The sequence below is a fragment of the Panthera uncia genome, chromosome B1 (genome assembly GCF_023721935.1).
Source record: "Panthera uncia isolate 11264 chromosome B1, Puncia_PCG_1.0, whole genome shotgun sequence".
Taxonomy (NCBI): domain Eukaryota; kingdom Metazoa; phylum Chordata; class Mammalia; order Carnivora; family Felidae; genus Panthera; species Panthera uncia.
In genome coordinates this window covers 20,103,811-20,126,851 of record NC_064811.1, presented here as the reverse complement: position 1 = coordinate 20,126,851, position 23,041 = coordinate 20,103,811, and the positions used below count along the sequence as shown (strand labels likewise).

General features: G+C 43.8%; 1 protein-coding gene across 5 annotated transcripts in view; it reads left to right on the top strand.

Annotated features, from left to right (window-relative positions):
* The window catches only part of SEL1L3 (SEL1L family member 3), a 104,590-nt gene that overhangs the window by 79,008 nt on the left and 2,541 nt on the right, over window positions 1-23,041 (top strand). For 2 of the 5 annotated variants that reach the window (XM_049631868.1, XM_049631869.1), the window contains exons 18-23: window positions 7,292-7,382; window positions 7,515-7,599; window positions 8,839-8,948; window positions 14,136-14,263; window positions 14,860-14,962; window positions 15,044-15,116. In XM_049631868.1, coding sequence (XP_049487825.1) covers window positions 7,292-7,382; window positions 7,515-7,599; window positions 8,839-8,948; window positions 14,136-14,263; window positions 14,860-14,962; window positions 15,044-15,116 — 590 coding nt within the window. The other 3 variants (XM_049631870.1, XR_007458073.1, XM_049631872.1) reach the window with 3 other exon arrangements.

The window sequence follows — 23,041 nt, the reverse complement described above, 5'->3', positions numbered from 1 at the left end:
GGAGTCTTAAAATACAACTGAAAATGCAATTTGCAGGGAAATCACGGCCTCCCACTAATGATATTCAGAGTATCACAGACTGATTGGCTGTTGATTGGAAAACATAGCATTTCCATGTTTAATTATACACAAAAATTAGTTCTCCAGGGGAAGCGTCCACATTCATCAAGTTGAGAGACACATGAATGTATTGACATCTCTTCCCTTCAAGCTTGTTCCTCTTGGTTTCAGAGTGGAGACAGCACAGGGGGTCCTAGCTGAACCTCTGCCTCTCCCTGGCAGGCCACAGAAAGCTCATGGGAAGAAGAGAGAGCAGTGTGTTTAGGGCTCAAGCTACATCCTTCCACTGATATTTTACCACATCTTTCACAGCCGAGAGCCTGGATTTGCTGGAACTCACTCACCAGACCTCTGATGTCATAGCCAAACAGTCTCCCCATTTTGACTTTCTTCTGATGAAGTTAGGAAGTCTCATCCTGGACCCTATGGGATGAGACACTGCACGTAAAGACTTGCAAATGCTCTCCGTTTGCTGTGCCTTGATTTTACAAATAAGGGCACACCTTTCCAAACTGCAAACCCACCTGATCCATCGTTCTGTTTTCTTCCTCCAGTCCTCCCGTTCTGTCTTGCTTTTCCATTGGGCCATATTTTCTTGGCTGGTTTTTTGCCTGAATGATCTGGGTATTTCAGTAATAACTAACAAGGGCATGCAAACCAGCACATATCCCATCAGTCCACAGCCTCAAAGATATTAGACCAGACCTGTCACAGATCACACTCTGATCTGAACCTTAATTAAAAATTAAAATATGAGTCCAAAATAACGCGATTTTCTCCTTTGGTCCATGGGTGCCCACATAATCAGCAGATAGCGTTCGGTAAATGAGAATCTTAAAGAAGGCAGGGCAAACGAATCCAATGAAAACAGCACCAAAAGAAATGTTTATCATTATCATCCTGTGAAAGCGTATTATCTATAACCTCACTGTACACAATCAGAAAAAAAAATTTAATGAAATTGTTATTTTGCAATTGATACACCTTACAATTTTTCTGGTGTTTCATCTTGTCTCCCAAGTAAGCTTCAGTTCATAAAACTCCCAAATTTGACTTTAATTTATTCTCTACTTCTCACCCTCCAAACTTCCCACCCCCACAAGCTTCTGAGGGGAAAAAGAGCATTCAGATACCGAAGTGTGTATGCGAGGGATTTTCCCCCAGAGAGAGCACATCTGTAAACTCCCCCACACCGCCACACACACACATACACACACACGCACACACACACACACACACACCAAGATGTTTGACACTGTTTTTCCCATAAAGAGAGTGCCTATTAATAGCTGACATTACTTGCCTGCTTTTGAATTTAACATCACAAAGCGTTTCAGATAGCACATTTTAAAATTTGCTGTGAAGGTCAAGATGAATTAATTTTCGTGACCTGTTGTCCTTCGTGCAATATTCAGCCACAGCATGAGATTGATTTTTTTTTTTTTCTTTTGGTAGAGGGGAGGGGGAAGTTAAGTGTATTCTCCACTGTTTGTGAGTTTGGGTCCAGTTCAGCAGACTTTATGGAGTAGACTTAAATGCGGGGTGCCTCATCTAGTCCTATGCTTCAGGGGATGCCACCAGCAGGGCTTGGGGAAGTTTGCGGCCTCACCTCTTCTCATGCTGAACTCACATGGCCCGTACTCTGTTTGACCTCTGGATCTTTGAACATGCTGTTTCCTCTGCCCAGAAGTCCTACCTAACTCCGTACTCCCGTTAGGATCATGATGGCCCTTGTTGATTGCCCTGTGTCTTGTACCCCAGTGCCCAGCCCCGAGTGGTACCTGGGAAGTGCTCAAAAACAAATGAATGTATGAACGAAGGCAAGTAGCACAACCATAACTCAAGACCCATGAGCAGCATATCAAGAGCATGAAAGATTCTGAAGAGGAAAAATGCTGTCCAGTTTGTGGGACTTAGGTCAGCCTTCACGACAGAGGTAGCAGAGGATATGGCCTTGAGGGGTGGGTGGAATTTCCGCTTAGCCATGCAGGGAATAGCGTTTCTGGTGAAGGGAATAGCAGGAACAAAAGCAAAGAGATAGGAAAATTCTGGATGAATCTAGAAATTTTTAAGCCTCCAGTTTGCCTTCAGGTGAGATTTGTAAAAGGGAGTGATATAGAATAAGACCAAAGAAATGCTGCTCTAGGAAACTTTAAATGGCAGGTCATACACTTTTTACTTTATTTGTGAGGAGTGGGGAGTTACTGATAGTTTTGGGAGAGGGTACTGAGATGACAGAGCTGGGTTCTGAGCTGTTTAACCAAACAACTGTGTTTGATGGTAAAGAGAAGGGAGAGTCAGAAGGGGCATGTTAGTTCAGAAGCCAGGTGAAAGGAGCTGAGCATTTGAGCTGGAGATGGGGCACAAGCCAGTTCAGTTGTTCTTCTCTTCTTCTGTCATATAATGGTTGATGCGTATGAAGTAATATGTGATATATACGTAAGTTCTCAAGTGTAATGATAAAATGAACACCTATAACCCTACATAAGAGAATGAACAGCTCTGGGGCGCCTGGGTGGCTCAGTTGGTTAAGCCTCTGACTTTGGTCTCGCAGTTCCTGAGTTCGAGCCCCGCGTCGGGCCCTGTGCTGAGAGCTCAGAGCCTGGAGCCTGCTTCCGATTTTGTGTCTCCCTCTCTCTCTGTTCCTCCCCTGCTCGTGCTCTGTCTCTCTGTCTAAAAAATAAATAAACATAAAAAAAAAAAAGAACTGTTGAAGCCTGCATTTCCCTCTCAGATTAAATCGACCCCCATCCCTATACCCAGAAGTAACCATCATCCTGAGCCTTATTGTTTTTTGTTTTCTGTGTTTTTTTTTTAAACATTTATTTGTTTTCGAGAGACAGAGACAGAGTGCAAGTGGGAGAGGGGCAGAGAGAGAGGGAGACACAGCATCGGAAGCAGGCTCCAGGCTCTGAGCCCAGAACGCTCCAGCACAGAGCCCAATGCGGGGCTCGAACTCACAAATCGTGAGATCGTGACCTGAGCCAAAATGAAGAGTCAGACACTTAACCAACTGAGCCACCCAGGCGCTCCCCATTTCTTATATTAACACACACTGGCATTTCCCTTTTTTGTTGTTTTTAAGAACAATGTGGCCATGACCATTTTTTATGTATATTGTGGCATGCATCAGAAAAGTTGCTCTGCAATATAAATTTAGGAGTGGAGTCATAGGGCAGGCACGTGTTCAACTTTGTCAGATGATGCCAATGGTTTTCCCAAAGGATTTTTACCAGTTTGCTCTCCTGCCAACCATGTATATATTTTTGCTGCTTCAGATCCTTACCAATCTTGATGCTGATGCTAAGCGTTATTAAAGATAAGTTTCAATCTGGATTTAAAGCCTTTTTTTTTTTTTTCTATCAGCAGGAAGGGACATCTAGTGTCCATTACAATGGGAAAATCGTTGTCAAAGTATGGTTGAGGCAAAGTGCGTGTATCTCCCCCCACTCTCCAAGCCCCAAAACTTGCCCTGGGGTTAAACAGGAAATCTATGACTGTTGGCCTTCCCACACCACAGGGTGGCTTTTTTGAAACCGTCTATTTGGCTGCAATAGAACTAAATCATCCATCAATGTCCCAAGTCCATCCCCCTTCATTTTCTGTGAGTGAATTTATTCTGGACGTTATTTTCAAATTACGTGTGTCAGTTTGATGAGCTTGTGTTTTTCTGTGTTGTTCCAGGATTTATATGGGATAGTTTAAAAGAGGAGCATGATTGAGAAGAGGGCTTTTTGCTGTATAGGCATAATACAGAAGATAATGTTGTCATGCCTGAGGCTGTCCTCGGACACCAGGAGAAGTCAGCTAAGGAGAGGCTGGCTGTCATGTTTCATTTCTCTCCGCCTTCCCCCTATGTGTGTTTTATCTGTGAGCTAGGTGTTTTATTGTCCTTTGTCTTAAATATGTCCTAAATATTTAACCCAGGAGGTTAGCCAGAGGGTGGGGGGCTTGGGGCATGCCAAGTTCCAGCTGAAAGAGATTCACCTTTCTGCAATAGACCAGGGGTCCTGAATTCCACTAAGATCCCAGGATTTTTTTTTCCATCCGTCCAGTATAAGCTGCTTCAGGCATCGGCAGAGGAAAGCACAAAGAAAATAACATAATTGTTTGAGAAGCTGCTCAGAGGTACTCAGATTCACAGTTCACAGCAAGCAGCTAAAGGATTGATTATTAATATGTATCATTACAAAAGTTCTGTAAATGTGTATGCCGAGGCAGAAGTGGGGGGATAGCAAATGTGCCCCTAAACTCGTTCTTTACCGTAAATCCCCTCCTCTCCGCATCCACCCCCCCACTCCCAGTCCTTGTCGGAATGACTGTCTGGGGGACATTTTCACTTTGGTGCATTGGAAATAAAGCTTGAGGCTCTGGTTAGCTTCCTAAACCTTGAAGAAAGTCTTGGAAGGGCAGTACGGTTCTATGGCTTGCCTTTGGGCGTCCTGCCCATAGCAGGTGCTGCTGACATGTTTGTCCTATGATTATAATTATAGAAATATCTGTAATTAATACCTCCGGGCAGTTTGTGTCGGAACACAATTAAGTAAGAACAAAGCACTGGGAGGTAAGGTGGGTAGGATTTCTGCAAAGGTGTCGTTTCTCAGGAGTCTTAATGAGCGGAGCAAGTCTGGCCTTGAGTCTGCTAAGCTTCGCCTATGGATGGCGGTGATATAGGAGAGCACCAGCCTTCGATGATCGCTTCTGCAGGATGGAACACGGGGCTGGATTTCCAGTCAGCATTTCTACAGACATCAATGCTTTTTAGACCTCTCTTTTTGATGGATTTCAGTGCTTCCTCAAAGGAAACGCTTGAGAATTCTGTGAAATTTCCTCTTGGCTTACACATTTAATTGGACAGTGGAAGTCTTCCTGTAAAACTCGTCCCTTCCTCCCCTCCCCACCACCAAGGTAGCTTTTGAGACAAGATATTGACTTTCTGAAGTTTGTCATAGTGACTCAGTTCTTACAGGAAGCATCAACCTCCTGCCTCCCCCGCAAATTCTAACAGTCTGCCCAAAGTGCTGTCAAAGAAAACGTCCTTTTATTGCATTTTAATAATAATGTGAGCCACATTCCATCCATTATGGCAGCAGAGGGATCCGGCCCAGTATTTGGCCTTGGGCCAGTAAGTCTACACCTCTCTTTCCCTCATCCATCCCCAGGGGGAAACCAGGCACTGGTTCGCCTTCAAGCATCTCCAAAGAAATGCGAGATTGTAAGACCTTGGGAATGGGTCTCTGTTGCAGAGTGATGGGGACTTTCTGCTGGGCCACCTTTGCAGACCCTCCATCTGGGATCTGTCTGTTCTGAAGATTCTTGTCCCAAAATGTGGTTTTTGCAAGCTGTGTAAGAATATGCCTAGGCGTCTTCTGTGCTGTGGGCTCGTTTTCTGGCTTGTGACGTAGGGGACACTGCTCAGCCAGCCTTGTGTCTCTTTAGCATGAGTCATGGCTAATTGGTCGGCTGCCTTGGATGTCTGGGAAGCCAAGAATCAGCTCACTCAGCAGCTATATGGCCCGTGACCTGTGTTGTGTCTGATTGAAGGTCTCACTGTCCTAATTTGACCCCCAGTCACCTCTCCCTGTCCCCAGGGGTTGGACCACCAGAAGCTGCTTTAGCAGAGTAGAAAAGACAATTTCAGAATCTGCTTCCTTTGTTTCCCCAACCCTCCCATAAACCAGTTTCTAGGTGGAGTTGCAGTTAAAAAAAAAAAAAGTTCTTAATGTCAACTGCTTAGAATGAAAAATAAGCTTTAGAAACAACTATATATGGCTAAAATAAAATTTTACTCATTAACTGGGAAACACAAGGAAAATGGAGGAAATCATACAAGTAAAAAGATGAAAATAAAATGATTTGGTTCTCACCACCGAGGGATAAGTGCTATTAGCCTTTTTTTTTTTTAATTTTTTACACATTTTATTTATTTTTGAGAGACAGAGCGTTAGTGGGGGAGGGACAGAGAGAGAGGAGACACAGAATCCAAAACAGGCTCCAGGCTCTGAGCTGTCAGCACAGAGCCCGACGCGGGCTCGAACCCAGGAACTGTGAGATCATGACCTGAGCGGAAGTCGGATGCTTAACCGACTGAGCCACAGGCACCCCCGTGGTGTTAGCATTTTGATAGATAATTTTTAAGTTTTATTTGTTTCCTCTCCATACATGCATCTGCATGTGTGTGTATGTGAATGGATACATTTGGTTTTATTTCTGTTTTACAAAAATGGAATTGCTCTGTTTTTCATCCTACCCTCTTTTTTTTTTTAACCGAAAGGAAAATTTTGCATAAACATCTCTCCACGTTTTTGAATCCTCTTCTACAACATCATTTTTAACGGCCTCATCTGAAAGTGGCTGCACTGTGGGGTAATTTAACTACTCACTGATTTTCAGATACTTAAGTTGCTTCCGGTGTTTTTTGTTCATATAAACAGGTCTCCCATGAACTCTGTGGTCACAGAATCTTTACACGTGTTTCTGTTTTTTTAGAATAAAGCTTTACAAGGGGAAAACTCTTGGCTGAATGGTGTGGGCATTCTTAAGACTTCCTGCATTTAACCATTGGGTTAACCAGCCCTCCCACAACCAGCGGCTGTAGGAATCCGTCCGTTTCCCCAAACCCATGCTGCTACTCTGTATTGTGAATCTTGTGCCAGTCTTTCGACAGGTGAACAGTCATGTCTCATGGTCTTGCGATCATTCAGTTACTAGCAGTATCGAGCATTTATTTTTGTTCCTCTGTGTTTTTGGCCATTGGTATCCAGCCCCTTGTCAACTGCCTCTCCTCGGCCAAACCTCTCATGCATCACAAAAGCTCAGCTTTAATTAAGCTTGCTCAGAATCCTAAGCCCCATGAAGCCTTTCACAAAACCGGGCTTTTTCTACATACCACTTACCTCTGCTAAGCAGGGATGGACGGATTCAAGGACCAAAGGCTAAGAGACAACGCAGCCAGCATGCCATATACCATTCGGCCAGTAGAGGTAGCTGTTGCATCAACCAGCTCTCCAACCTTATCTGTGAGTTCAGCCTTTAAGGTAGAAAATAAATCAGTGCCTGCAGTATTTTTAACAACAGTATTTATTTAAAAAACACACACACAACAAACTCATGATTTTGTGGTTTTAAAAAAACTGCTTATTTTGTGCCCTCTTATGCTTGAATATAAAGCTCTCTGTGAATATTAGCAAGAGCCACTATATGAAATTTATTATTAATCATCTATTTTTAGGCACGAAGCTTTGCTGTATTATGTTTTAGCAGCAGAAACTGGAATTGAAGTGTCACAGACAAATTTAGCACACATCTGTGAGGAGAGGCCAGTAAGTAAATGTATTCTTCTCAGAATGGAAGCTCTAAGGTTAAGGATAATGAATTGGGTTGTAGGAAAGCAAAATTAGTCACTTGGCTGAAATATTAATGAATTCACTTTTTCTCCCCTTTCACCCCCTTAGGATCTGGCCAAGAGATATTTGAGCGTGAATTGTGTTTGGAGATACTATAATTTCTCTGTTTTTCAAATCGGTGCTCCTTCGTTTGGTATGTATAGAAAAATGGGTGCTAAGTTGAAGCGTTGGGAGCTTTTAGTCTTTAGTAACAGGAAACATCTAACAGCTCTGTGTGAAGTATGATATTTCTAAACAATTATAAAAGAGTGTGAAAAATCTCTGCTGTTAAGATCATGAGGCTGCTGTCAGCCTCAAGCAATGCGCTTCTCCTTGTCCGTGGTCCACTGAATACTTGAACCTACCATTTCTTCAGAGTTGGTGAGAGGCCCAAAGAGAAAGTTGTTTTGGAGAGATTCTCTGGGCCAGTCGTGTGCTTTTTTTGCCCTCAGATATATCCCTGTCTTCCTCTACTCTGGTCTGTGTAGTAGGGGGCTGATCCCCAGGAACTACAGTTCCCAGACTCCTTTGCCCCAGGGCATCTGATTAGTTTTAGCCAATGAGAGTGCTGGTGAGAAGCCCAAGTATTTCTGCTCTTCTCTCTCTCTACTTTGGGCTGTGTCTCCAGCAATGGCCGCCCGTTTATGGTTCCAGCTCCTGCCTGGCAATCCAGCCTCTGTGGTCTCAGCTGGCCTCCAGATCTAGGGATGCGAGTAGTTTCCTGCATTCCTGTTCTCTGGATTGTCAGTTGTTCCTCCATTTGCCTTTTCAGCTCTTCCAACACCCTGGCAACTAATCCTCAGTGTTGAAATCCATCTTTTGAACTACTTGACATAGATTCTATTTTTCTGACTAGACGTTGAATGATACATACGCTGTTAAACAAAACTTTTTCCGGAGGGAGAAAATAAAATATATGGCTTAAACAGAGTAAAGAAATACCCATCAGTCATCAAACCCAGGCAGCAAAATTTCAGATGTGAAATAAAGTGCCCAGAGCAATCTTGGCCGATTGGGCTGCAAAGTTGCAGACTGGGATTTTCACAGACCCATTCGGGACAGCTGCCTGGCAAAGCACAAAAATGTGCCTAGAAATGGTGATGCTCAGTACAAAAGCTTTTCTTTTTTTTCTTTTTTCTTTTTTCTTTTTTCTTTTCTTTTCCTTTCCTTTCCTTTCCTTTCCTTTCCTTTCCCTTCTTTTCTTTTCTTTTCTTTTCTTTTCTTTTCTTTTCTCTTTTCTTCTTTTCCTTCCTGGCACACCAAGGAAACAATGAGGTCATGTATTCACATTCCGGTAGGAAAAACTCTCTGTCACGCAACTGGGCCAACCATTGAAAATGTCGGTCTGAAATAAAACCACTTCACAAATGGGCCTGTGCTTTCTGTCCTGCAGCATATTTGAAAATGGGAGACCTTTACTACTATGGCCACCAAAACCAGTCACAAGACCTTGAGTTGTCTGTGCAGATGTACGCCCAAGCCGCATTGGATGGAGACTCACAGGTAAACAACAGAAACGAGCTCTTGGTGATGTCTGTTTGTGAGGTTGCAAGGCCTCAAGTCCTCACAAGCCGCACCCCCCCCCCCATCTTTATCTTCTTCCCGGTTCACAAAGTCATTCCTCATCCATTTTCATAGCTCTGTGAAGGCATGAACCGTAATGGTGAACGTTTATTGAGCACCTACTGTGGTTCCCATCCCATCGTCACAGCAGTCTCATCAAGGGGGGATCATTATAACCCTTTCATTTAGAGGGTAAGACTGCAACAAGGTGATACATTGCTCAAGGCCAGGCAGGTAGCAGGTGAAGCAGTCCGATCCGAAACCCAGATCTTCTGGCTCCAAATCCAAGAATTCTTTCTTCCAGATCCCATCAAACTGACTCACTGCATAGAAGCTGAAGAAATTGGAAGTGTGGTCAAAATGACAAGTGGTTTGTTTATTTGGCTGGGCCACCGATTTGGTGATAGGAATTTGCTCTTGGTGACTTTTTGGGGGGGGGGGGAACTTCTTATTTTGGAATGTTTTTACATTTATAGAGAAGTTTCAACAAGAGTACGGAGAGTTGCTATATACCGATCATCCAGCTTCCCCTAATGTGAATATCTCGTATAACCACAATACCGTTCTCAATCTAAGAAGCCAGTGATGGTTCCATACCATTCAGTCCACTTCAGGCTTTACCTGGATTTCACTTATTTTTTCACCAATGTCCTTCTTCTGTTCCAGGATCCCATCCAGAACCCCATATTGCATTTATTTATCGTATTTCTTTAGTCTTCTTCAATGGGTAATAGTCACCCAGTCTTTCTTTGTCTCTCATGACCTTGATACTTACAAAGAACACTGGTTGGGTATTAGGTAGAGTGCGCCTCGATTGGGCTCTGTCTTCTGTTTCCTCATGAATAGAATGAAGTTCTGCATCTTGAGCAAGGAAAGCACAGAAGGGATGTGTCCTCAGTGTATCGTCTGAGACGTATGTGGTGTCGGTGTATCTCATTGCTAGTGAGGCTGATCTCAGTCACTTGGTTGAGGTGGTTTCTTCCGGGGTGCTCCCCGGTAAAGTTGGTATTTTTCTCTTTCTAATTTATATATATATATATATATATATATATATATATATATCTTGGGGAGAGAGCTTGCAACTCTGCAAATATTCTGTTCCTCCTCAAATTTCTGTCCGCTAATCTCAGCATTCTTTAGTAGATCTTGCCCGCAACAGTGATTAATGTGGCTAATGTGCTAATGGTGATCCTCTGTTTGCCTCACTCCTTCGACATCTGCTAATCAGAATTCTCTTGTGAGGATCTCAGGGTCATTTTCACGATGGAAGTTGCAATGGTTGTTACCTTTTTATACACCAGTTTTCTGGTGTTGCGCTCTGGGGTCTGATTATAGAGAAAAAGCTGGAAACTTATGCCTTTCTTAATTTTTGCTTTGTGTTTTTAAAAGAGGTACTACATCAAGTGTTTCTTTCTCCCTCCTCCTCCTCCTCCTCCTCCTCCTCCTCTTCCTCTCCTTCTTCTCCCCTTCCTCCTCCTCCATCTTCTTCTTTTTATAGAGAGAGAGTGTGCGCAAACTGGGGAGAGGAAAGGAGAGAGAGAGAGAGAGAGAGAGAGAGAGAGAGAGAGAGAATCCCACATGGGTTCCACATGCAGCATGGAGCCCAACATGGGGTTTGATCCCACAACCCTTGAATCATGACCTGAGCTGAAACCAAGAGTCAGACACTCAACCACCTGAGCCACCCAGGTGCTCCTGAGTGTTTCTCTATTTGGGTTAAAACCCCACATCTCTATCACTTCATAGCTATTCATACACGGCAAGTCACTGAATCACTGAGTCTGTGTTTTCTCATTTGGAAGGTGGAGGTATTTACCTCATAGGTTATGAAGATGAAATGTTTAACGTAGGGGCACCCGGGTGGCTCAGTTGATTAAGCCTCTGACTTCGGCTCAGGTCATGATCTCGCAGTTCGTGGATTAGAGCCCCGCATGGGGCTCTGTGCTGACAGCTCAGAGCCTGGAGCCTGCTTTGGATTCTGCGTCTCCCTCTCTCTCTGTCCCTCCCTCGCTCGCACTCTGTCTCTCTCTCTGTGTCAAAAAGAAATAAACATTAAAAAAAATGTTTAATGTAAAGCACTGAGTGCAGCATTGAGTACACTCAATGGACATGATCTTTTCTATTATTATTTCTTCTGGAATGAACTAGGAGTTGCTGGTAAAAGGCCTCATTATAGAGCCAAACTCCCTTAGATGATGTCTGTTGTCACTCAAATTTAGGGGAGTTTTTTCCCCCAATTCTGATTTATGTTTTTGGAAAAACAATGTTATACAAACATTAAAAGATAGTTTTAAAGCAAAATAAAAATTAAGGCATGCAGCCACAGTTCCATGGCAGGGGCTTTACTCTGTCCTGTCTTCTTGTCCCCTTCCAACCCCGTCTCTCTGTAACGTTAGCAAGATTGCCCATGCCACTTAAAAACCCATCTCTTTTCACAAATTGTAGGAATGTGTGCATTTTATTGCGGAGTCTCTGTCATTATTAATTACTCTTAACCACCGCCCCATATTCTGTTGAGCTGAGCTGGTGAAACGTTTTTCTCGTGTGCTATTTTATTCATTGATTCGCCACATATTTATTCAGTCCCGCCATGTCTTAGACACTTCTTAGTGATGGGGACGTAAGAGAAAAAGATAGACAATATTCTTGCCTTCGTGGGATTGATAGTCTATTAAGGAAAACGTGGAGGCCATTTCCTGTGTGTTGCAATGCCACAGGGTGCTATGGTGGACATTTTCATATTTCCATCTTTTGTCTCCACTTGAACAATTTCTTTATAATCTGAAGGCTAGTGTTGCTGAGGCAAACAGTCAAAATGGGTTCGTGGTTACATAATAAGAGCATACTGTCGACTTGTTTTCTGAAAGGGTTTCTCAAGGAATACCTTAGCAAGCAGTGGTTGAGTGTAGGAAAGGAATTAAAATCTTGTCAGCACTGGATATGTTCACAACTTCATTTTTAATTATTCTAATTAAATAATTATGTTGATAACTTCCTTACTGTTTTACATTGCATTTATTTGATTACTAGTGGTGATGGACACTTTTACATATACTTTCTGATCATTTACTCTTGATATTTATGTGAATTCTCTTCTCTTATTCTTTGCCTATTTATCTCTTGGATTTTTGATGCTTTTTTTTTTAAATTTATGTCGTAATTAGTTCTTTATACATTTGCCCGGTAGATAATGAACCTTAAGCTGTTACACTGCATACAAATATTCTCTAGTCTATTTTCCCATTTATTTTAATTTTGTTATTCTTCCAAGAGACATTAAAATTATATAAAGTGATTTTTTTTTCTTTTTTTCTAATAGTTCAAGTTTTAAGAGTACCTTCCTTTTAGGGGCACCTGGGTGGCTCGCTCAGTTGAGTGTCTGACTCTTGATTTCAGCTCAGGTCATGACCCCAGGGTCATGGAATGGAGCCCCACATGGCGATTCTCTCTCTCTCTCTCTCTCTCTTTCTCTTTCTCTTTCTCTTTCTCTGTCTCCCTTTGCCCCTCTCCCCTTCTTGCACTCTCTCTCTCTTTTTAAAATAATAATAAAAAGAGTGCCTTCCTTTTAAAGAATGGAGAGATAGTCTATATTCTGTTTGTGTGTGTGTGTGTGTGTGTGTATGTATGTTGTGTGTGCATCTTAAAGACACAAGACTTTCATCTATTTAGGGCTTATTTAGCCGCGTAGTGGAAGTTAAGATTTGAGATTTGGACCTCATCTGCTTGCATTTGAATCCCAATTCATGCCCCTGTCTAGCTGTGTTACCTTGGGCAAGTTCCTTAACCTCTCTGCACCCCAGTTTTCTCACCTATAAAGTAGAGAAGATAATAGTACCTATCTCAGTTTGTTGTTATGAACATCAAGTATATATAAAACAGAACAATGTCTCACATATAATAGCACTAAGAAAAAGTTAGCTGGGGGCACCTGGGTGGCCTAATCAGTTAAGCGTCTGACTCTTGATTTCAGCTCAGGTCATGATCTCACGGTTCATGGATTTGAGCCCCATGTCGGGCTCTGCACTGGCAGCAGGGAGCCTGCTTGGGATCCTCTCTCTCTCTCTCTCTCTCTCTCTGCCCCTCCCCCCCCACTCTCTCAACCATTTTGTAAAAACTTTAAAAAATGAAAAGGAAAGAAAATGTTAGCCGCTGTTATTTTTATCATGATTATTGCATGGGATAGCAGTGAGAGGCTTAGTGTATACAACCTGTTGGGTGATTTTCATTGAGATCCTTATCAATGGCAACTGAAAGGAAAGGTTGAAGGGAGGATATAAGTCGTTAAAACATGACCATGAATTCTTTGAAGGGCCACAATCCAGTTCCATTCGTAAATCCCTGATGGTACGTTACCCATTGTTTTTCATTTATTTCTTGGTCCGGCCACGTGCTCAGCTCATGATGGTCAGGGCTTCTCCTCCAGGCAGTGTGGTAGCCTCCATACTTTATGAAGCACCTCTACTGTCAGGCTCTTAACTCTGCTGGGTTTTTTAATTGCATCTACACAGCCCAATGAAGCAGGTCCTACCTCGGAGGGTCAAGACCAAGGCATATAAGGAAGAGGTAGGGAAATGTACTTGGGAGGAGCTGGGCCAAGAGGATCATGAGAGAAGGTTCTCCGCACGGGCCTAAGAGAGCAGAGACAAACCCCCGTATCCGACTGTGTGCACGAGAGGCTATGTTAGCCTGTCAGTCGGGAGTAGCACCCCCAGCCACCAAAGCATTCTGCTAGATTTCCGACATGCTGCTGGTGTCCCAGGGCATGATCTGTAAGTGATAGACATTGCCTTCAACTTGGTATTTTGGTTTGTTGATGATACAAGGGCACGTTTTCCAGTGAGTTCTGTCTTGAGAGAATGAGCAGGAAAGGACAGAGTCCCCTGGTTGACTGGCTTCTGGCAGATGGGACACAGCATTCCCTGAAAGCCTCCTGGTTCTCCTGCAAATAAATTTCTCAGATGCATATATTTAGGGAAACAATCCATCAATGAAGATGACAAAAACATCTGGCTTGAGGGACTGAAAAAAAAAAATCTAGAGGTTGTAAAAGTTTACATTTGATGAAGGGCTTGTGTCTGGGGTTTTATTATAAGGAGTTGATGAGTTTGGTTTGTGGCTTGTTTTCAGGGATTTTTTAACCTGGCTCTGCTAATTGAGGAAGGTGCTATAATCCCACATCATATTTTGGATTTCTTGGAAATTGACCCAACTATCCATTCTAATAACATCTCCATCCTTCAGGAACTGTATGAAAGGTGAGTTCAGAGCCTCTTTAATACTGTGGAGTCTGGGTGGCGTTTACTTCTTGGTAAAAGTTAGGCTTTCTTTTATTATGTAATGGCAGCTGTTATATAAAGGGCTCAGGACTTGTTTCGATTAGAGAGCACTCAGCTGGACCCAAACAATTTCCCTGTCTGAAGCCTACCATACAGAATGTGCTTGATCTGAAGTCAAAGTGCGGACCAGGGTTTCCCATGAGGGTGGAAAGACTAACGCGTCCGATTAGACCACGCCTTGCTGCAAATAGAGAAGCAGTCCGACGTCCAGACTTTGGACAGGCGCTCGGACCTAAGTATTGCTCTGGCAGCTCGTTGCTTCAGGGTCCTCTTTGACCCATTAGCTTTTTTTATTAAGGACAGGACTCCTTTTTCTGAGGTTTCTGCCAGGATCCTGGAATTTCAGGGCAGACCCAAGCCCTTTAGAACTGGCTGCGTTTCTTTGTCTTGCATCTCAAGAGTGGCCCATGTGCCCAAAGCAGGAGGCGGGCGTGAGGGTCTGATAATGTGGGTCATAGGTAATGCCACCGAAGTTTGCCAGTACATCCGGATGCCCCGTGCTTTTTGTCCCGCAGGTGCTGGAGCCAAAGTAGCGAGGAGTCCTTCAGCCCCTGTTCCCTGGCCTGGCTTTACCTTCACCTGAGGCTCATCTGGGGTGCCGTCCTGCACTCCGCCCTGGTAGGCGCCATGTCCCCCGGCCCTGCCCACGGGGGTCCCTGCCTTTTGTCAGTCATCTGATTCATGCTTTGGATTTTGCAGATCTACTTTCTGGGAACCTTCTTGCTGTCTGTATTGATCGCCTGGACTGTGCAGTATTTCCAGTCTGTTTCAGGTAAAGATTTATAAGAAGCCAGGGCAATATAAAAACGTAGGGATTCCTTTCACCTACCAAGAAGATGACACTCTTCCTCCTCACGCCCTTGACTATGCTACTTCCTTTCATTAGGTTGGTCATTCGTAGGGTGGAGGTTTCCCCCAAGGTTATACTATAATCTCTGGCGGATGGAAGGTCCCAATTTTTGTTATATTTGTCAAAGTAAGCGAGGATTTTTTTTTTTAAGTAAGAAGCTTAAGATGCTGAACTAAAAGGTCTTCTCCCATTGAAAATACATCCACTATAGATACTCTGCGTCTGTTGCCTTAAATCCAGATCTGAAGCACCCTCCAGTATGAATTCTTCGTATTTATCCCAGTCAAGGAATCAGATGTGTGGGATGATAAACAAACACTCATGATGAATAAAAATACCCAGCCACATGGAGTCAGAAGGAGGGGCCAAAGAGGAATATGAAGTGAGCATTTAGGTTAGCGTGATTTCCACTGGTCACTGTTATTTGTCTGAGCTGGCGTAGGACCGTAGTTAAAGAGACGGACACCGCCTTGGCGTCTCTTTGGGCTTTGGAGTCCAAGCTTGGCTACTCATTAGCTGTGTGACTTATGGTGCGTTGGTTCACCTTCCTGATCTCCCAATTTCTCAACAATAAAATTAGGTTATAATAGTAGCGATTTCCCAGGGATGTCAGAAGGGTCCAGTGAAAAAAAATACGCATGACACTTACCAAAATGACTACTGTGCTTCATCTGAGCTGTTATAGTTATCTGGCATATAAAACCCTCTCGGTAAATGTGAGCTAGTACGTTCCTCTCCCCTGTCAAACCGTAAGAGGAATCAGAGGCAGGATTTCGTGCATCATTTAGGATATCGCACACTTAGTAGGTGCTCAAATTTGCAAACCTCTGACCATGGAGAATTATCATTTCCCGCCATCTTGGATGACCGCAGAAGGACATAATGTCTCACGAACACCAGGAGGGACATTTACAAATGGATAAATTAGGACTGGACATGGCATTTGAGCACTTGAGCATTTGCTCAACCATTATTCATGTAGCAGATAATGAAAAGCGAAAGGAGTGCATTCCACCACAGATTCGATGGTAGGAAGGAAGTCACTGTCGCGAGAGGCTAATGCAGAATCACTTCCCTCTGATTTACCTGAGGAGGTTAACAAGGAGCCATCAAAAGCCCATCCAGATTTGCTGCCCCGTTGTATGCCGCCTTATAAATTTTCCTCATGCAAATTCTGTCCCGTCCCTAAATTTGTTGCCAGGTAGAACACATTTATTTTGCATCTTGTCAGTGTTTTCCATTTCAAATTATCTTTGTCAGTTTTACTCTGCAGAAATATTGTTATGATTATTACAAATGCAATTCCGTGAGAGGAGCTGAAAATTGTCTTTATGATTTTATGCCAGCTGGTAGCCATGAAAATTCATGGGCTGGTGGAATCGCTTTTATCAGAAGTTGTCTCTTTTTCCTGTCTTCCTGTCTTCATTATCAGTCTCTCCACATTCTCGCCTCCCTGTCCCTCCTGCCCTTTGATATTTTTTTTCCCTCTGCTCTTTTACACATGTTCTTCATTTATTTGCAAACTCTTTCACTTCCTGTGCGGACCTCCCTCCCTGTTGCTGGCCTTGGACGAGTCTGGATGGGCTCTTAAAGTTCATTTAATTCTACGCCCTTCATTTCACAGATGGACAGACTGAGGCCACGTAGACGAAGTGGTCTGCCCCAAATCACAAAACAAAGTCCAAGAAAGGACAGAGGGCAGCAGGATTTCACACTTTTTCAGACTCGCAATACAGGTGGCCCTTCAGCAACAGGGCGAGTGAGGGACACCGACCTACCCTGGGCTGAAATGCTGCAGAAAACTTTGACTCCTCCAAAACTTCGCTACTGCCTGCTGTTGACCAGAAGCCTTACCAGTAACATAGTCAATTAACACATATCTTATATGTTATATATGTTATGTGCTGTATTCTTACATTAAAGTAAGTTAGAGAAAAGAAATTGTTATTCAGGAAATCATAAGGAAGAGAAAGTACTTCCATGGCGCTGTAGTGTATTTATTAAAAACCAACACAAACTTGTGTACGTGGGTCCATACAGTCCAAACCTGTGCTATTCAAGGGTCAACAGTATTTTAAAACAGTGGCTACGATCGTGTCTCTGACCTATTGTTGCCTTATATAAAAAATATTTTGTAGCACATTTTTTGGGTACCTTGAAATGAACGATAATTAACCTGCCTCCAGACATATTTTTAAAAATAATACCCCACAGCAATATAAAGGAGAAATAAAAAGAAACCAATTATAATAAAATGATGCATATTTCACTATGTAAATTCTAGCCCCATACTTCTTTATTGTAATGTGCACATGAATCACCCAGGGATCTTGTTTAATGCAGATTCTTGAGTCAGTAGGTCCAGGGGTAGGATTCCACATTTCTGACAAGATTTCAGGTGATGTCCATGCTGCTGTTCCATGGGCCACACTTTGAGTAGTGAGGGCCTAGAAGTAAAAAAAAAAAAAAAAAAAAAAAAGTCTCCACGTATTTCCAAAATGCGCCCCGAGTAGTACCTACTAGCCCTGTTAGAACTAGTGTGTCAGGAGTTAAAATATGTAGTCAATTATTTTCCTGTTTTTAAGGTCCTCCCCATAAGTGCAAATTTGTCAATAACTTTGAAATAGGAAGGTACTCTGTCAGTGACTAGACAGTGGGGCAGGGGACGAATTGGCACACAGGAGCAGGGGGAGAAGACGGCTGAGAGGACAAAGCATCTGTCTCCCCAGTGACCCCGGGGCCGGAGGTCTCACGACCTGCCCGGTGGGAAGGGGGCGCCCTCCCGTAGAGGCTGGTGGCCAAGGTGTGGGGAAGCAGGCACAGGAATGAAGCCCGGGCACTGGCCGACAGCGAGGAGGGACCAGATTTGAAAGTCGGGAGCCTCCTTTAAGTAGCCTCGTGTAAGGATTGTGCTGTAAGTCAGGGATCTCTGTCATTTTGTGATTTGCATTTTTCCAGTTAGTTGTTTTTCAACATTAGTGATTTATGGTCAAACTTCTAAATTGAGCTGTCCATCCGTTTTGCTTTCGGCTCCAACTACCTTCATTTCCCTCCTGAGTTTATGTGCTCTGTGATATATGGTCCACACTCTGCCGCCTTTGCCACACTAAATCGTCCCGCGTCCGGAAGGTTAGCAGTGTGGGACAGTAGCTAACCGCATGGGCTCGGGAGTCATGCGCTCGGATTCTGGCCCTGCCACTGACTTGTGTGACCTTGGGCAAGGGAGGGAGCCCATGCGCGCCTCGGTTTCCCTTTCTGTAAAATAGCAGAAATAGCGGTCCACCTACCTCCTGTTGCAGTTGAGGGAAGCCAACAGCCAGATAACGCGACGTAAAGTGCTTAGAACTGAACAAGCGGTGGCTGTAGCTCCCCGAGGAGTAATATCCTCGGGGGTTTCCACCCTCAATTCAAGCTTGACCTCAGGTAGTGCCTGTACTTACACATCGTGCTTTATCTCAGTAACAGACACAATTCCCAGAGCCCAGTGGGTTTTTCTACGTTGTTAGACTCTTTCTCAAACACAAAACGCTTTTTTAAAGTATCTAAAAGATATTGACCAGGCCATGAAGAGAGCCAGAGCGAGTACATGAAAAATATCGCACGTCTCTCGTTTCCTTGAACTTGATGTTGCCTCCCAGCTTGTGTTCTACCAAGTGGCTCAGTCTTTCTTGAGGCCAGCGCCCCCCAGGGTGGTGCAAGGGTCCCTGGGTCTTGGTCCACTCACACTGTCGCCAGTCTGATAGCTGAACACACTACTCTGTCTCTCCAAGTCCACTGGTTTTGCAGCTTCTGGTCACCTAGGGGTCCCGCCGGCTTTGCTTCACCTTTTTTCTCCCCGGTCTTCCTTTCTGAAATTGCTGAAGGGGCAAGGCGAGGGCTTAGCGGCCAGTACAACCCACAGCCGGGGCTCAGCCACTTTCCCAGGCTCCAGACCCTCCTTCTCCTGCCTCCCTGAGTCTCCGAAGTGCTCCGCCTCTCCCCTGTCAGGGACGCCAAGCATAATTGCCTTAATGGACTCAGGCTTTTGAAAAAACAAAAAAATCCCCAAGCAAAGTATGTCTAGAGCCGTTTCCTTTTCTGCCCTGCTTGCACTCCCCCCCTGAGACAGAGAAAGCATGGAGCCTGGCTGGCTGCCTCAAGAAAGGTAAGGAGAGAACGGAGGGGCAAAACGGAAGGGACGATTTCAGAGACTCCTGCCTTACCAGTGTTACCATGAACTTCAAGTCCCAGTAGAATGCACAGTGTAGAGCAAGACATTTAGAACAAACTACCAGCTCCCAGGTGTGATGGGCTAACCTCTCGCTCCAATGTCATTCTACTCCAAACGTTCATGATTCAAGCCAACTCTTTCTTTCTGCCTACGTGGTTAGCCCAGTGTCTTTGCAAAAGAGTAAGATGATATGAACGAGATGAATGAAGTCATTTCTACTCTTCTGTCCTCTCCATTTCCAGTTAATGAGGTTGCGGCTAAAACTACAGTGAAATGTCACAAAGCAGTGCTCATGAAAAAAACTAGTAGCCTTAAAGTCAGAGCGACTTAATGGTGAGAATTCACTTTTCTTCGATCTCATTGCCCTTGGCACTGATCTAGTAGCTTTACTCATAAGAAATGTTTAAATGACATGAATTGTATACTTGTCCCGGGCCTCGCTAGATCTGGAGACCCAGGTGAAGCAGGCTATATCTTGTTCATAGCATAAGATTTCCAGGTCTTGCCTGTTCCCACCCCCTCCTTGCCCCCCCCCCCCCCCCCCCCCCCGCCCCACCCCCCCATCTTTGCAAACTTTATTTTACCATTTCAGGACTGGCTCAATATATTTTCTCCAGTTCTTCTTTCTTTCATGCTCCCATCTGGTCAACCAGCAAGCAGACATTTTTCCTACAATGGTCCACCACAGGGGTTGGAAGATTTTTTCCATAAAGGCCAAATAATAAGCATTTGGGGCTCTGAGGGCCATCTCAACTACTCAACTTCCATTATACACCCAAGGCAGCCAGCCATTGGTGACACATGAAAACAAATGGGTATGGCTCGTTTCTGATAAAACTTTACCGAGGACATGAAATTTGAATCTCATATGTCTTTCACATGTCATGAAATATTACTCCCCTCTTGATTTTTGCTCGATCACTGACAGTGGTAAAAATAATTCTTAGGTTGCAAGCCATACAAAAACAGGTGGTGAGCCCCATCTGGCCTGTGGGTTGCAGAGTGTCAACCCCTGGGTCTACACCGCTCAGGGCCAGCTCCTGATTAGTCTCACTAATGTATAGAACATGGTCCCCCAAGCAGCAAGTGATACAGAAACCATTTTTATTTGGTGCTGGAATAGTCTCTGTAATATTTGAAACGGCACACTCATTTTCCTGGTTACCTTGATTCCAGCCCGGTAATCAAATTAGCACACATTTCAGGTGAGCAGAGACGAAGAGACCACTTTAAAATTATGATGGGCTGTGGGGGGCTTGTCCAATGATGGCAAACCCCTGATGGGGGGGGGAGGGGAGAGTTCTCGCATGGATAATAACAAATTTACTGTAGAAACATCGAGCACTTTCATTATGCTCTTACGAGAAGATTTAAAGTGTGGCAATGCTAATTATGCATTCCTTTTACATTTACACACTGGCACTTTTTTGTTTTAATTAGAAAACTGATTGCTGATTTTTCTTGTTACCATGGTGATTTAAACATTTTTTTCTCCATTCCCCCCCCCCCCCGAGCTTGAAAAGGAAAAAATGCATGCTTTAGTACTTTGTTAACTTCCTCAGAGATCAATCTCCGGGCCTAAGGGGGTCTGGGACACCATCTGAACCAAGCCCTTCAGTTCACAGATGAGGAAACTGAGGCCTATGAGATTTAAGCATTTTAGGACTAAAATAGCTGCCATTCAGTACCTACCCTAAAGTCCCCTGCTAATGGCAGATAAATGAGACTTGCCCAGGCCAGGTCTCCTGACTCCAGCAAATGGTCTTTGTACCACGTCACTGGGCCACATGCTCCCAGCTATGGTTAGATCATCTACCAGAGTTTTGGCTTTAACCTAGAAACGTCCCATCATCATGTAATACCCTGGGTCCTCCCTGCCCCACCAACCACCACCACTGTCCTGTTCTTTCAAAACCATCTCCGGATTCACAAGATCTTCTGTAGGTGTTGAAAAGGGTCCCTAGGAGAATTCCTTTCCATATCCAGAAAAGCCAGAGGGTTTGGAGCTCGTTCCGAAAGTTCGTGGAACGGTCTCTTGGCGGTGAAACTCTTGACGAGTCTATCTAGAAGTCAGATTGTCAGTGTGGTGGCAGCTTTTTCAAGTTGATACATTTCAGGATGGACACTGGGAACTTCTAAAAATGGTCCCACCTGCTGAAGACTGTATAAGACTCCAGGATTGCTGAGCATGATTAAGATCACTACTTAAAGACAAGCTAGCAGTTTGCACAAACGATGGCCCCTGTGTTAACCGTATGTCACACACGCCTGCAAACTGCTACCCCCATATCACAGATGAAAAAAACCACAGCTCAGAGAGGCTAAATAACTAGCTTAACACTCAGCTGGTATAAATGTCAGAGTCGTGTAAGTCCTGGTCTTTCTGGCTTCAAAGTTTCTGCTGTTTTCAGAGGCTCCTGGGGAGGGTTCCTAGAAACAAATGCACCAACTCTTTTATCAGTCCTATAAGACATGTCCCTGAAAGTAATAAATCTTAAAACACATTTCGAGGGTAAAACAGGTACACTATCACTAGTATTAATAGCTAACATTTGTTGAGTACCTCGGCATGCCAGACCCTGTCTGGGCACTTGATATACACTAGCTCATTTAATCCTTATAACAGCTTAGCGTGGTATAGATCCTTTTATTTCCCCCATGTTTTAGAGGCAGAAGGAGAGAAGGTAATGTGCCCAAGTCACATAACTGATGAAGGAGAGTTCCCGAGTGGCCAGTGGCCAGAGACTCCAGTCTTCGTAACCGGGACACCTCTCAGCCTCAGTCCGTAAAGCAAAGTATGCCAGCCTCAGCACCACTGATATTTGGAGCTGGATCATTCTTTGTTTCAGACAGGCTACCCCACGCATTGTAGGACTCCTAGCAGCATCCCTGGCCTCTACCCACTGTCTATTAGCAACAGCCTGCCCTCCAGTTGTGACAACCAAAAACGTCTACCGATGTAACCAACTGTCCTCTGGGAATCACGATTGCCCTGTGTGAGGGGCGACTGGGTGGCTCAGTCAGTTAAGCATTCATCTGTTGATTTAGGCTCAGGTCATGATCTCACGCTTGTGAGATCAAGCCCCGGGTCAGACTCTGCGCTGACAGCATGAAGCTTGCTTGGTCTCTCTCTCTCTCTCTGAAAAGTAAACAAATAAGCTTTAAAAAATTGCCCTATTTGCAAAGGGCTGACATAAAGTACAAAACTTCATAAGCTTCCCTAATATTTATGGTGGTTTAGCCTCCTTACTAAAGGTAGATAATTAAACCGAGTAGTCACGATTTCTGAAACTTATCCACATTTTATCTAAATAACATAATTTAAACCAAATTTGGTACATCATCCAACTGGAATAAGAATGTGAATAAAACAAACACTCCTTTCTGATTGACTGGTATAATTAATTCATGGCTCACATTACATCAATGCCATGAAAGAAAAAAAAAGAGAGAGAGAGATGACCACAGGAAACATAGACCGGGAAACATAGACATAGAGAGTTGTTATTCTTTCCTTCCTTCCTTCTTTTCTTTCTTTCTTTCTTTCTTTCTTTCATTTTCTTTCTTTCTTTCTTTCTTTCTTTCATTTTTTTTCTTTCTTTCATTTTTTCTTTCTTTCATTCTTTCTTTCATTTTC